The 15,558-nt window shown below is 34.7% G+C and overlaps 1 protein-coding gene across 1 annotated transcript in view; it reads right to left on the reverse strand.

The window, feature by feature from the left end:
- MROH1 (maestro heat like repeat family member 1) overlaps positions 1–15,558 on the reverse strand; it is a 157,184-nt gene that overhangs the window by 65,316 nt on the left and 76,310 nt on the right. Inside the window, exons 14-16 of the mRNA XM_074558509.1 lie at positions 13,844–13,979; positions 9,320–9,432; positions 96–248 (exon numbers count right to left, since the gene is read on the reverse strand). Of these exons, the coding sequence (XP_074414610.1) occupies positions 96–248; positions 9,320–9,432; positions 13,844–13,979 (402 nt within the window). The remainder of the gene's footprint in view (positions 1–95; positions 249–9,319; positions 9,433–13,843; positions 13,980–15,558) is intronic.

A 15,558-nucleotide genomic window follows, 5' to 3' on the forward strand; every position in this document is an offset into this window, starting at 1 on the left:
TTTTTAATTTTTTGGGACTGAATTTTGTGAATTCTGGGAATTTTTTGGGACTGAATTTTGGGCATTTTGGGGCAGGAATTTTTGTGATTTCGGACCTTTTCCTGCAGGATGGCCCCGCGCTCCCGGATGAGGGCGTTGCCGATGGCGGCGGCGGCGCGGGCGCAATCCCGCTCGGGATCGTCCCAGGATTCCAGCAGGGCCAGGAGCAGCCCCAGCAGCTGCTCCGGGGGGATCCTCCTGCCCACAACCTGCGGGAAAGGAAAAAATGGGAAAAAATGGGAAAATCGGGAATTCCTGAAAAAATTCCCACAAAAATCGCAAAGAAAAAAACCAAAAAATTAAAAAAAAATCATTTAAAAATCCCAAAAAAATCCCCCCCAAAAGGGAAAAAAAATTCCCATAAAAAGCCCAAAGAAAACACTCAAAATTCCCCAAAAATATCCCATAAAAACCCCAATGAAACCTCCCACCCAAAACATCCCACAAAATCAAAAAAATGCCCCCAAAAAACCCCAAAAAATAGAAAAGAGAATCCCACAAATCTGAAAAAATGACTCACAAATTCCCAGAAAATTCCTCCCAAAAAATCTCATTATAAAAATCATAAAATAAAAAAAAAATCCCCCAAAAATCCCAGAAAAATCCAAAAAAATCCTCCCAAAATTCCAGAACCTCCCCTCAAAAACATTCGGGGGGATTCTCCTGCCCAGAACCTGCGGGAAAGGGAAAAAATGGGAAAATCAGGAATTCCTGAAAAAAATCCCCACAAAAATTGCAAAGAAAAAAACCAAAAAATAAAAAAAAATCATAAAAAAAAACCAAAATAAAAATTCTCCCCAAAATCCCCCCAAAAGCCCAAAAAAAAAGAAAATAAAAAATCTAAAAAAGCACTCCCATAAATAGCCCAAAGAAAACCCAAAAAATACCCCAAAAAAATCCCAGAAATCAAAAAAATTTCCAATGAAAACCCCCAAAAATCCCCAAATAAACCCTCCAAAAATCCCCATGAAACCCCCAAGGAAAACCCCAAAAATATCCTAAAAATTAAAAAAAAATCTAAAAAATCCCAAAGAATCCCCCCCTAAAAATCCAATGAATCCCCTAAAAATCCCCTAAAGATCCCCCAAAAATTCTGGGGGGATTCTCCTGCCCAGAACCTGCGGGAAAAAATGGGAAAAAAAATGGGAAAATCAGGAATTCCTGAAAAAAATTCCCACAAAAATCGCAAAGAAAAAAACCAAAAAATTAAAAAAAAATTATTAAAAAAATCCCAAAAAAATCCCCCCCAAAAGGGAAAAAAAATTCCCATTAAAAGCCCAAAGAAAACGCTAAAAAATCCCAAAAATATCCCATAAAAACCCCAATGAAACCTCCCACCCAAAACATCCCACAAAATCCCCAAAAATCCCCAAAAAACCCCAAGAAATAATAAAAAAAATCCCATAAATCTGAAAAAATGACTCACAAATTCCCAGAAAATTCCTCCCAAAAATCTCATCAAAAAATCATAAAATTAAAAAAAAAAATCCCCCCAAAAATCCCAGAAAAATCCAAAAAAATCCTCCCAAAATTCCAGAACCTCCCCTCAAAAACATTCGGGGGGATTCTCCTGCCCAGAACCTGCGGGAAAGGAAAAAATGGGAAAATCGGGAATTCCTGAAAAAAAAATCTCACAAAAATCGCAAAGAAAAGGCCAAAAAATTAAAAAAAATTATTAAAAAAATCCCAAAATAAAAATTCTCTCCAAAATCCCCCCCAAAAGCCCAAAAAAAAGGAAATAAAAAATCTAAAGAAGCACTCCCATAAATAGCCCAAAGAAAACCCAAAAAATACCCCCAAAAAATCCCAGAAATCCAAAAAATTTCCAATGAAAACCCCCAAAAAACCCCAAATAAACCCGCCAAAAATCCCCATTAAAACCCCAAAGAAAACCCCAAAAAATATCCTAAAAAGTAAAAAAAAAAAAAATCTAAAAATCCCAAAGAATCCCTCCTAAAAATCCCATGAATCCCAAAAAAAATCCCCTAAAAATTCCCCAGAAAATCTGGGGGAATTCTCCTGCCCAGAACTTGTGGGAAAAATGGGAAAATCGGGAATTCCTAAAAAAATTCCGACAAAAAATTGCAAAAAAAAGGCCAAAAAATGAAAAAAAATTATTAAAAAAATACCAAAAAAATTCCCCCCCAAAAGGAAAAAAAAAAGGTAAAAAAAAATTCCCATTAAAAGCCCAAAGAAAACGCTAAAAAATCCCCAAAAAATATCCCATAAAAACCCCAATGAAACCTCCCACCCAAAACATCCCACAAAATCCAAAAAAATCCCCAAAAAACCCCAAGGAATAATAAAAAAAATCCCATAAATCTGAAAAAATGATTCACAATTTCCCAGAAAATTCCGCCCAAAAATCTCATTAAAAAAATCAAAAAATTAAAAAAAAAATCCCCCCAAAAATCCCAAAAAAATCCAAAAAAATCCTCCCAAAATTCCAGAACCTCCCCTCAAAAACATTCTGGGGGGATCCTCCTGCCCAGAACCTGAGGGAAAAAATGGGAAAAAAAATGGGAAAAATCGAGAATTCCTAAAAAAAAATCCCCACAAAAATCACAAAGAAAAAACCCAAAAAATTAAAAAAAAATCATTAAAAAATCCCAAAATAAAAATTCTCCCCAATATAAGAATTCTCCCCAAAATCCCCCCAAAAAGCCCAAAAAACGAAATAAAAAATCTAAAAAAGCACTCCCATAAATAGCCCAAAGAAAACCCAAAAAATATCCCAAAAAATCCCAGAAATCCAAAAAATTTCCAATGAAAACCCCCAAAAATCCCCAAATAAACCCTCCAAAAATCCCCATTAAAACCCCAAAGAAAACCCCAAAAAATATCCTAAAAATTAAAAATAAAATCTAAAAAATCCCAAAGAATCCCCACAAAAAATAAAATCAAAATTTAAAAAACTCCCCCAAAAAATCCCCCCTAAAAAGACCTAAAAAAGAAAAAAAAGTAAAAAAAATTTCCCATAAAACTCAGAAATAATTACCAAAAATTCCTGCCCCAAAATTCTCCAAAAATTCCCATAAAATCCCCCCAAAAATCTCAAACAATTCCCCAACATTTCCATAAAATCCCACCTAAAATCAAAATTAAAAAGGAAAAAAAAAATCCTAAAAATTCTAAAAAAAATCCTAAAAATTCTAAAAAAATTCCCAAAAAATCCCCATAAAATCCCCCCAAAAAATCTCAAACAATTCCCCAAAATGTTCATAAAATCCCACCTAAAATCAAAATAAAAAAGGAAAAAAAATTCCTAAAAATTCTAAAAAAAATCCTAAAAATTCTAAAAAAATTCCAAAAAATTCTCCAAAAAATTCCCAAAAAATTCCCAAAAAATCTCAAACAATTCCCCAACATTTCCATTAAATCCCACCTAAATTAAAATAAATAAGGAAAAAAATTCCTAAAAATTCTAAAAAAAATCCTAAAAATTCTAAAAAAATTCCTAAAAATTAAAAAAAAAAATTCCCAAAATTCTCAAAAAATTCCCAAAAAATTCCCATAAAATCTCCCCAAAAAATCTCAAACAATTCCCCAACATTTCCATAAAATCCCACCTAAAATCAAAATAAATAAGGAAAAAAAATCCTAAAAATTCTAAAAAAATTCCTAAAAATTCTCCAAAAATTCCCATAAAATCCCCCCAAAAAATCTCAAACAATTCCCCAACATTTCCATAAAATCCCACCTAAAATCAAAATAAATAAGGAAAAAAAATTCCTAAAAATTCTAAAAAAATTCCTAAAAATTCTAAAAAAATTCCTAAAAATTCCAAAAAAATTCCCATAAAATCCCCCCAAAAGATCTCAAACAATTCCCCAACATTTCCATAAAATCCCACCTGAAATCAAAATAAATAAGGAAAAAAATCCTAAAAATTCTAAAAAAAATCCTAAAAAATTCTAAAAAAAATCCTAAAAATTCAAAAAAAAATTCCCAAAAAATTCCCATAAAACCCCCCCAAAAAGTCTCAATCAATTCCCCAACATTTCCATAAAATCCCACCTAAAATCAAAATAAAAAAGGAAAAAAAATTCCTAAAAATTCTAAAAAAAATCCTAAAAATTCTAAAAAAATTCCAAAAAATTCTCCAAAAAATTCCCAAAAAATTCCCAAAAAATCTCAAACAATTCCCCAACATTTCCATTAAATCCCACCTAAATTAAAATAAATAAGGAAAAAAATTCCTAAAAATTCTAAAAAAAATCCTAAAAATTCTAAAAAAATTCCTAAAAATTAAAAAAAAAAATTCCCAAAATTCTCAAAAAATTCCCAAAAAATTCCCATAAAATCTCCCCAAAAAATCTCAAACAATTCCCCAACATTTCCATAAAATCCCACTTAAAATCAAAATAAATAAGGAAAAAAATTTCTAAAAAATCTAAAAAAAATCCTAAAAATTCCTAAAAATTCCCAAAAAATTCCCAAAAAATCCCCATAAAATCCCCCCAAAAAAATCTCAAACAATTCCCCAAAATTTCCATAAAATCCCACCTAAAATCAAAATAAATAAGGAAAAAAAATCCTAAATATTCTAAAAAAATTCCTAAAAATTCCCCAAAAATTCCGAAAAAAATTCTCATAAAATCCCTCCAAAAATCTCAAACAATTCCCCAACATTTCCATAAAATCCCACCTAAAATCAAAATAAATAAGAAAAAAAATCCTAAAAAATCTAAAAAAATTCCTAAAAATTCCAAAAAAAAATCTGAAAATTCTAAAAAAATTCCTAAAAATTCTCAAAAAATTCCCAAAAAATCTCAAACAATTCCCCAACATTTCCAAAAAATCCCACCTAAAATCAAAATAAATAAGGAAAAAAAATTCCTAAATATTCTAAAAAAATTCCTAAAAATTCCAAAAAAATTCTGAAAATTCCAAAAAATTCCCAAAAAATCCCCATAAAATCCCCCCAAAAAATCTCAAACAATTCCCCAACATTTCCATAAAATTCCACCTAAAATAAAAATAAATAAGGAAAAAAAATCCTAAAAATTAAAAAAAAAATCCTAAAAATTCTAAAAAAATTCCTAAAAAATCCCAAAAAATTCCCATAAAATTCCCCCAAAAATCTCAAACAATTCCCCAACATTTCCATAAAATCCCAACTAAAATAAAAATAAAAAAGGAAAAAAAATCCTAAAAATTCTAAAAACAATTCCTAAAAATTCCCAAAAAATTCTGAAAATTCCCAAAAAATTCCCAAAAAATTCCCATAAAATCCCCCCAAAAAATCTCAAACAATTCCCCAACATTTCCATAAAATCCCACCTAAAATCCAAATAAAAAAGGAAAAAAATCCTAAAAATTCTAAAAAAATTCCTAAAAATTCCCAAAAAATCCCAAAAAATCCCCATAAAATCCCCCCCAAAAAATCTCAAACAATTCCCCAACATTTCCATAAAATCCCACCTAAAATAAAAATAAATAAGGAAAAAAAATCCTAAAAATTCTAAAAAAAAATCCTAAAAATTAAAAAAAAATTTCCCAAAATTCCCAAAAAATTTCCGAAAAAATTCCCATAAAATCCCCCCAAAAAATCTCAAACAATTCCCAAAAATGTTCATAAAATCCCACCTAAAATAAAAATAAATAAGGAAAAAAAAGTCCCAAAAATTTAAAAAAAATCCTAAAAATTCTAAAAAAATTCCTAAAATTCTCAAAAAATTCTCAAAAAAATCCCAGGAAATTCCCCAAAATTCCATAAAAATTCTCAAAAATATCCCCAAAAGATTCTCAGAAATTAAAAAAAAAACCCAAAAAATTCTCTAAAAAATCAGAAATAATTCCCAAAAATCCCTGCCCCAAAATTCTCCCAAAATTCTCCAAAAATCCCCATAAAATCCCCCCAAAAAATCTCAAACAATTCCCCAACATTTCCATAAAATCCCACCTAAAATCAAAATAAATAAGGAAAAAAAATTCCTAAAAATTCTAAAAAAATTCCCAAAAATTCCCAAAAAATTCCCAAAAAATTCCCATAAAATCCCCCCAAAAAAATCTCAAACAATTCCCCAACATTTCCATAAAATACCACCTAAAGTCAAAATAAATAAGGAAAAAAATTCCTAAAAATTCTAAAAAAATTCCTAAAAAATCCCCATAAAATCCCTGCCCCAAAAATCTCAAACAATTCCCCAACATTTCCATAAAATCCCACCTAAAATCAAAATAAAAAAGGAAAAAAAAATCCTAAAAATTCTAAAAAAATTCCTAAAAATTAAAAAAAAATTTCCCAAAATTCCCAAAAAATTCCCATAAAATCCCGCCAAAAAATCTCAAACAATTCCCCAACATTTCCATAAAATCCCACCTAAAATCAAAATAAAAAAGGAAAAAAATTCCTAAATATTCTAAAAAAGTTCCTAAAAATTCCCCAAAAAATTCCAAAAAAATTCCCATAAAATCCCCCCAAAAAATCTCAAACAATTCCCCAACATTTCCATAAAATCCCACCTAAAATCAAAATAAATAAGGAAAAAAAATCCTAAAAATTCTAAAAAAATTCCTAAAAATTCTCCAAAAATTCCCATAAAATCCCCCCAAAAAATCTCAAACAATTCCCCAACATTTCCATAAAATCCCACCTAAAATCAAAATAAATAAGGAAAAAAAATTCCTAAAAATTCTAAAAAAATTCCTAAAAATTCTAAAAAAATTCCTAAAAATTCCAAAAAAATTCCCATAAAATCCCCCCAAAAGATCTCAAACAATTCCCCAACATTTCCATAAAATCCCACCTAAAATCAAAATAAATAAGGAAAAAAATCCTAAAAATTCTAAAAAAAATCCTAAAAAATTCTAAAAAAAATCCTAAAAATTAAAAAAAAAATTCCCAAAAAATTCCCATAAAACCCCCCCAAAAAGTCTCAATCAATTCCCCAACATTTCCATAAAATCCCACCTAAAATCAAAATAAAAAAGGAAAAAAAATTCCTAAAAATTCTAAAAAAAATCCTAAAAATTCTAAAAAAATTCCAAAAAATTCTCCAAAAAATTCCCAAAAAATTCCCAAAAAATCTCAAACAATTCCCCAACATTTCCATTAAATCCCACCTAAATTAAAATAAATAAGGAAAAAAATTCCTAAAAATTCTAAAAAAAATCCTAAAAATTCTAAAAAAATTCCTAAAAATTAAAAAAAAAAATTCCCAAAATTCTCAAAAAATTCCCAAAAAATTCCCATAAAATCTCCCCAAAAAATCTCAAACAATTCCCCAACATTTCCATAAAATCCCACTTAAAATCAAAATAAATAAGGAAAAAAATTTCTAAAAAATCTAAAAAAAATCCTAAAAATTCCTAAAAATTCCCAAAAAATTCCCAAAAAATCCCCATAAAATCCCCCCAAAAAAATCTCAAACAATTCCCCAAAATTTCCATAAAATCCCACCTAAAATCAAAATAAATAAGGAAAAAAAATCCTAAGTATTCTAAAAAAATTCCTAAAAATTCCCCAAAAATTCCGAAAAAAATTCTCATAAAATCCCTCCAAAAATCTCAAACAATTCCCCAACATTTCCATAAAATCCCACCTAAAATCAAAATAAATAAGAAAAAAAATCCTAAAAAATCTAAAAAAATTCCTAAAAAATCCCAAAAAATTCCCATAAAATTCCCCCAAAAATCTCAAACAATTCCCCAACATTTCCATAAAATCCCACCTAAAATCAAAATAAATAAGGAAAAAAAATTCCTAAATATTCTAAAAAAATTCCTAAAAATTAAAAAAAAATTTCCCAAAATTCCCAAAAAATTCTCAAAAAATTCCCAGGAAATTCCCCAAAATTCCATAAAAATTCTCAAAAATATCCCCAAAAATTCTCCGAAATTAAAAAACAAACCCCAAAAAATTCTCTAAAAATCAGAAATAATTCCCAAAAATCCCTGTCCCAAAATTCTCCCAAAATTCCCATAAAATTCCCATAAAATCCCCCCAAAAAATCTCAAACAATTCCCCAACATTTCCATAAAATCCCAACTAAAATCAAAATAAAAAAGGAAAAAAAATCCTAAAAATTCTAAAAAAATTCCTAAAAATTCCCCAAAAATCTCAAACAATTCCCCAACATTTCCATAAAATCCCACCTAAAATCAAAATAAAAAAGGAAAAAAAAAATCCTAAAAATTCTAAAAAAGTTCCTAAAAATTCTCTAAAAAATTCCCAGGAAATTTCCAAAAAATTCCCAAAAAATTCCCATAAAATCCCCCCAAAAATCTCAAACAATTCCCCAACATTTCCATAAAATTCCACCTAAAATCAAAATAAAAAAGGAAAAAAAAATTCTAAAAATTCCTAAAAAAATTCCTAAAAATTCCCAAAAAAATCCCATAAAATCCCCCCAAAAAATCTCAAACAATTCCCCAACATTTCCATAAAATTCCACCTAAAATCAAAATAAATAAGGAAAAAAATTCCTAAAAATTCTAAAAAAATCCTAAAAATTAAAAAAAAATTCCCAAAATTAAAAAAAAACTTCAAAAAATTCCAAGGAAATTCCCAAAAATTCCATAAAAATTCTCAAAAATATCCCCAAAAAATTCTCAGATATTAAAAGAAAAACCCCAAAAAATTCTCTAAAAAATCAGAAATAATTCCCAAAAATCCCTGCCTCAAAATTCTCCCAAAATTCTCCAAAAATTCCCATAAAATCCCCCCAAAAAATCTCAAACAATTCCCCAACATTTCCATAAAATCCCACCTAAAATCAAAATAAATAAGGAAAAAAAATCCTAAAAATTCTAAAAAAATTCCTAAAAATTCCAAAAAATTCCTCCAAAAATCTCAAACAATTTCCCAACATTTCCATAAAATCCCACCTAAAATCAAAATAAAAAAGGAAAAAAAATTCCTAAAAATTCTAAAAAAAGTCCTAAAAATTCCCTAAAAATTCCAAAAAAATTCCCATAAAATCCCCCCCAAAAATCTCAAACAATTCCCCAACATTTCCATAAAATCCCAACTAAAATAAAAATAAAAAAGGAAAAAAAATCCTAAAAATTCTAAAAACAATTCCTAAAAATTCCCAAAAAATTCTGAAAATTCCCAAAAAATTCCCAAAAAATTCCCATAAAATCCCCCCAAAAGTCTCAAACAATTCCCCAACATTTCCATAAAATCCCACCTAAAATCAAAATAAAAAAGGAAAAAAAATTCCTAAAAATTCTAAAAAAATTCCTAAAAATTCCAAAAAAATTCCCAAAAAATTCCCAAAAAATTCCCCCAAAATTCCCAAAATTCCCCAAATCCCAAATTTTCCTTTCTCACCAGCCCGATCCGGCTGCAGGTGTGGAAAAGGACGGAAAAATCCGGATTTTCCAGCCCCTCCTTGAGCTCTTCCAGCCCCTCCACCAGCTCGTCCCGGTGATCCCGAGAAAATCCTGGAGAAAAAATGAGAATTCCCAAAATTCCCAACCAAATCCCAAAAAAAAAAAATTGGGAAAAAAAGAAAATTCTGGAAAAACCTTGGAATTCCAGAGGAAATTTGGGAATTTTTTTTTTCTGATTTTTTGGGATTTTTCCTGATTTTTGGGCCAATTCCAGCCCCAAAAACTGGGAAGGAATCCCTGAAAAATTCCAGGAAAATTTGGAAAAAAATAGAAAATTCTGGAATTTTAGGTTTGGAAAAACCCCTGGGAATCACTGAGTCCAAACAAACCTTGGAATTCCAGAGAGAATTTGGGATTTTTTTTCTGATTTTTTTTTTTATTTTTCCTGATTTTTGGGCCAATTCCAGCCCCAAAACTGGGAAGGAACCTCTGGAAAATTCCAGGAAAATTTGGGAATTTTGGGAATCATCCAGGTCATGGAATTCCAGAGGCAATTTGGGATTTTTCCAGATTTTTTCTGATTTCTTTCCCAATTTTTGGGATAATTCCAGCCCCAAAATTGGGAAGGAACCTTTGGAAAATTCCAGGAAAATTTGGGAAAGGAGAAAATTCCGGAATTTTGGCCTTGGAAAAGCCCAAAATTGGGAAGGAACCTCTGGAAAATTTCAGGGAAATTTGGGAATTTTGGGCTTGGAAAATTCTTGGAAGTCATCAAATTCATCCAAACCCATCATTATCCCAGAAAATAAAATGGGAATTTGGGATTTTTCCCAATTTTTGGGCAGATTCCAGCCCCAAAATTGGGAAGGAACACCTAAAAACTCCCAGAAAATTCGGGAAAAAGAGAAAATTCCGGAATTTTAGGCTTGGAAAAGCCCCTGGGGGTCATCAGGACCTTGGAATTCCAGAGGGAATTTGGGATTTTTTTTCCTGATTTTTTGTGATTTTTCCCAATTTTTGAGCAAATTCCAGCCCCAAAACTGGGACTGAATTCCAGGAAAATTTGGGAAAAGTGAAAATATGGGAATTTTGAGCTTGGAAAAATCCTTGGGAATCATCCAGGCCATGGAATTCCAGAGGGAATTTGGGATTTTTTTTTCCCAATTTTTGGGGCAAATTTGATGGGATTGATCCCAAAAATTCTCAGAATTCCATGAAATTTTCTTTCTGGGCGCTTCCCAAAATTCCAAAGGGAAGCAGCGCCCTCTGCTGGACAAGATGAGAACTTCACATTCCCAAAATCCCGAAAAAAAATCAGAAAAACCAATCCCAAAAATTCAAAAAATCCCCCAAAAACGTCAGGAAAACCAACCCCAAAAATTCCCCCAAAACCTCTGGAAAACTGACCCCAAAATTCCCCAAAAAATCCTTGGGAAAACCATTCCCAAAAAGCCCCAAAAATTCTTGGAATTCCATGGAAAAAATCAGAATTTGGGATTGAACCTCAAAAACCCCTGGGAATTCCATGGAAAAGTTGGGATTTTATGGGATGGAACCTCAAAAATTCCATGGAAAATTCAGAATTGGATGGGATTGAACGCAAAAACTTTGGGAATTCCTTGGGAAAAGCTGGAATTGGATGGGATTGAATGCTAGAATTCCCAGAATTCCACAGAATTCCCTTTTCAGGATTCAACACCAAAATTTTGGGAATTCCTTGGAAAAGTCCGGAATTAAGGGGATGGAACTCCATCAACTCCAGAAATTCCTTGGGAAAAGCTGGAATTTACCCATCCAACCCCAAAAATTCCTGGAATTCTCTCTTTGGGATTGCAGCCCTAAAACTTTGGGAATTCCTTGGAAAAAATGTTGGAATTTTTATGGGATTAGACCCCCAAAAATTCCCAGAATTCCATGGAAATGTTGGATATTTGGGATTGAATCCCAAAAATTTTCCATGGAATTCCATAGAATCCCGTCTCAGCATTGCCCCCTCCTGGACAACCCGAGAATTCCACGCTCCCAAATCCCAAAAAATCCTCAAGAAAACCATTCCCAAAAAATTCCCAAAAAATTCCCAAAAACCCCAAAAACCCCAAACGCTCCCAGAATTCCATGGACAATTTGGAATTGGAAGCCACAGAAACTCAAAAATTCCAGGAATTCCATGGAAAAGTCAGAATTGGAGGGGATTGAACTCCCAAAATTCCATGGAAATCCATGGAATTCCCCCTTTGGGATTGAACCACAAACACTTGGGGAATTCCTTGGAAAAAAGCCGGAATTGGATGGGATTGAACCCCAAAATTTCCATGGAATTCCATGGAATTCTCTCTCAGCTGGACAACCTGAGAACTGCACGCTCCCAAACCCCAAAACCCCGGGAAAACCATTCCCAGAATTCCATGGAAAATTCGGAATATGGATGCCATGGAAACTCAAAAATTCCAGGAATTCCATGGGATTGAACCCCAAAATTTCCATGAAATTCCGTGGAATTCCCTCTCAGCTGGACAACCTGAGAACTGCACACTCCCAAACCCCAAAACCTTGGGAAAACCATTCCCAGAATTCCATGGAAAATTCGGAATATGGACGCCATGGAAACTCAAAAATTCCAGGAATTCCATGGGATTGAACCCCAAAATTTCCATGGAATTCCGTGGAATTCCCTCTCAGCAGTGCCCCCTGCAGGACAACCTGAGAACTGCACGCTCCCAAATCCCAAAACCTTGGGAAAACCATTCCCAAAAACCCCAAACGCTCCCAGAATTCCATGGAAAATTCGGAATATGGATGCCATGGAAACTCAAAAATTCCAGGAATTCCATGGAAAAGTTGGAATTGGATGGGATTGAACCTCAGAATCTCTGGGAATTCCATGGAATTCCCTCTCAGCTGGACAACCTGAGAACTGCACGCTCCCAAACCCCAAAACCTTGGGAAAACCATTCCCAAAAACCCCATACGCTCCCAGAATTCCATGGAAAATTTGGAATTGGATGCCATGGAAACTCAAAAGTTCCAGGAATTCCATGGGATTGAACCCCAAAATTTCGATGGAATTCCATGGAATTCCCTCTCAGCTGGACAACCTGCGAACTGCACGCTCCCAAACCCCAAAACCTTGGGAAAACCATTCCCAAAAACCCCAAACACTCCCAGAATTCCATGGAGAATTCGGAATTGGACGCCATGGAAACTCAAAAATTCCAGGAATTCCATGGAAAAGTCAGAATTGGATGGGATTGAACTCCCAAAATTCCATGGAAATCCATGGAATTCCCCCTTTGGGATTGAACCACAAACATTTGGGGAATTCCTTGGAAAAAAGCCGGAATTGGATGGGATTGAACCCCAAAATTCCCATGGAATTCCACGGAATTCCCTCTCAGCTGGACAACCTGAGAACTGCACGCTCCCAAACCCCAAAACCTTGGGAAAACCATTCCCAAAAACCCCAAACACTCCCAGAATTCCATGGAAAATTCGGAATTGGACGCCATGGAAACTCAAAAATTCCAGGAATTCCATGGAAAAGTCGAAATTGGATGGGATTGAACCTCAGAATCTCTGGGAATTCCATGGAATTCTCTCTCCAGCAGCGCCCCCTGCAGGACAACCTGAGAACTGCACACTCCCAAAACCTTGGAAAAACCATTCCCAAAAATCCCCAAATCCCACATAATTCCCTCTTTAGGATTGAGCCCTAAAATTCTGGGAATTCCTTGGAAAAAAGCCGGAATTGGATGGGATTGAACCCCAAAATTTCCATGGAATTCCATGGAATTCCCTCTCAGCTGGACAACCTGAGAACTGCACGCTCCCAAACCTCAAAACCTTGGGAAAACCATTCCCAAAAAAATCCCAAAAATCCCCAAAAACCCCAAACACTCCCAGAATTCCATGGAAAATTCGGAATTGGACGCCATGGAAACTCAAAAATTCCAGGAATTCCATGGAAAAGTTGGAATTGGATGGGATTGAACCCCAAAATTCCATTGAAATCCATGGAATTCCCTTTTAGCAGCGCCCCCTGCAGGACAACCTGAGAACTGCACGCTCCCAAATCCCCCAAACCTTGGGAAAACCATTCCCAGAATTCCATGGAAAATTCGGAATATGGATGCCATGGAAACTCAAAAATTCCAGGAATTCCATGGGATTGAACCCCAAAATTCCCATGAAATTCCATGGAATTCCCTCTCAGCTGGACAACCTGAGAACTGCATGCTCCCAAAACCTTGGGAAAACCATTCCCAAAAATCCCCAAATCCCACATAATTCCCTCTTTAGGATTCAACCCTAAAATTCTGGGAATTCCTTGGAAAAAAGCTGGAATTGGATGGGATTGAACCCCAAAATTTCCATGGAATTCCCTCTCAGCAGCGCCCCCTGCAGGACAACCTGAGAACTGCACGCTCCCAAACCCAAAACCTTGGGAAAACCATTTCCCGAAAATCGGGTCTGAGGACCCCTGGAAAATCGGGATTTTTTTTTTTTTTTGGGAATTTTCCCCCACCTTGGTAGCAGAGCTGGATGCGCAGCAGGGTCCGGACGCAATCCAGGGAATCGCGGCGGATTTGCGGAATTCCGTCGGAGCAGCGCGGGGCCAGCAGGGCCAGGAGCGGGCCCAGGGCCTGGAACGGGGTCACTGACTGAGGGGAAAATGGGAATTAAATTTGGGAATAAAAACCGGGAATAAAAACCGGGAATGGGATTTGGGGATGGAATTTGGGAATAAAAACTGGGAATGACCCCCGGGAATTCCATTGGAGCAGGGCGGGGCCAGCAGGGCCAGGAGCGGGCCCAGGGCCTGGAACGGGGTCACCGACTGCAGGGGAAAATGGGAATTAAATTTGGGAATTAAATGTGGGAATAAAAACTGGGAATGGGATTTGGGGGGGAGAAAAAAAGGGAATGGAATTCGGGAATGGAATTTGGGGGGAAAACAACGGGGACTGAAATTCAGGAATGGAATCTGGAGATGAAAACTGGGAATGGAATTCGGGGGAAAAAAAACCAGGAATGGAATCTGGGAATGAAAACTGGGAATGGAATTTGGGGGAAAAATACAGGGAAGGAAAACCAGGAATGGAATCTGGGAATGGAATTTGGGGGAAAAAAAACAGGGAAGGAAAACCAGGAATGGAATCTGGGAATGGAATTTGGGGGAAAAAAACCCAGGGAATTAAAGCCAGGAATGGAATCTGGGAATGAAAACTGGGAATGGATTCTGGGAATGGAATCCATGAATGAAATTTGGGGAATAAAAGCTGGCAATAAGATTCAGGAATAAAATTTGGGAATGAAATTCGGGAATGGGAATTCGGGAATGGGAATTCGGGAATGGGAATTTGGGGATGGAATTTGGGAATAACCCCCGGGAATTCCATCGGAGCAGGGCGGGGCCAGCAGGGCCAGGAGCGGGCCCAGGGCCTGGAACGGGGTCACCGACTGAGGGGGGAAAATTGGGAATAAAATGTGGGAATAAAAACCGGGAATGGGATTTGGGGGGGAGAAAAAAAGGGAATGGAATTCGGGGGGGAAAAAACGGGGACTGAAATTCAGGAATGGAATCTGGAGATGAAAACTGGGAATGGAATTTGGGAATGGAATTTGGGGGAAAAAACCAGGGAATGAAAACCAGGAATGGAATCTGGGAATGGAATTTGGGAATGGAATCTGGGAATGGAATCTGGGAATGGAATTTCAGGGGAAAAAAGAGAACGGACCCTGGGAATGGGATTTGGGAATAAAAACTGGGAATGAAAACCAGGAATGGAATCCAGGAATGGAATTTGGGTGTCAGAAAAAGGGAGAATGAAATCCAGGAATGGAATTTGGGAGTGGAATTCGGGAACAAAATTTGGGGGTGAAATTGGGAATGGGAGCTGGGAATGAAATGTGAGAATGAAAACTGGGAGTGAAAACCAGGAATGGAATCCGGGAATGGAGTTTGGAAATGAAATCTGGGAATGGAATTTGGGAATGGAATCCAGGAATGAAATTCAGGGATGGAATCTGGGAATGAAAACTGGGAATGGAATCTGGGAACGGAACCTGGGAATAAAAACCATGGGATGTGAGTTGGGAACAAAAACTGGGAATACAATTGAAGAGCAAAAACTGGGAATGGAATCTGGGAATGAAATTAGGAAAAAGAAACCGGGAATGAAAACTGGGAATAAAATTTGGGAACAAAACAATGGAACGAAATTTGGGAACAAAGAGTGG

Source organism: Zonotrichia albicollis, chromosome 1, assembly GCF_047830755.1.
Source record: "Zonotrichia albicollis isolate bZonAlb1 chromosome 1, bZonAlb1.hap1, whole genome shotgun sequence".
Taxonomy (NCBI): domain Eukaryota; kingdom Metazoa; phylum Chordata; class Aves; order Passeriformes; family Passerellidae; genus Zonotrichia; species Zonotrichia albicollis.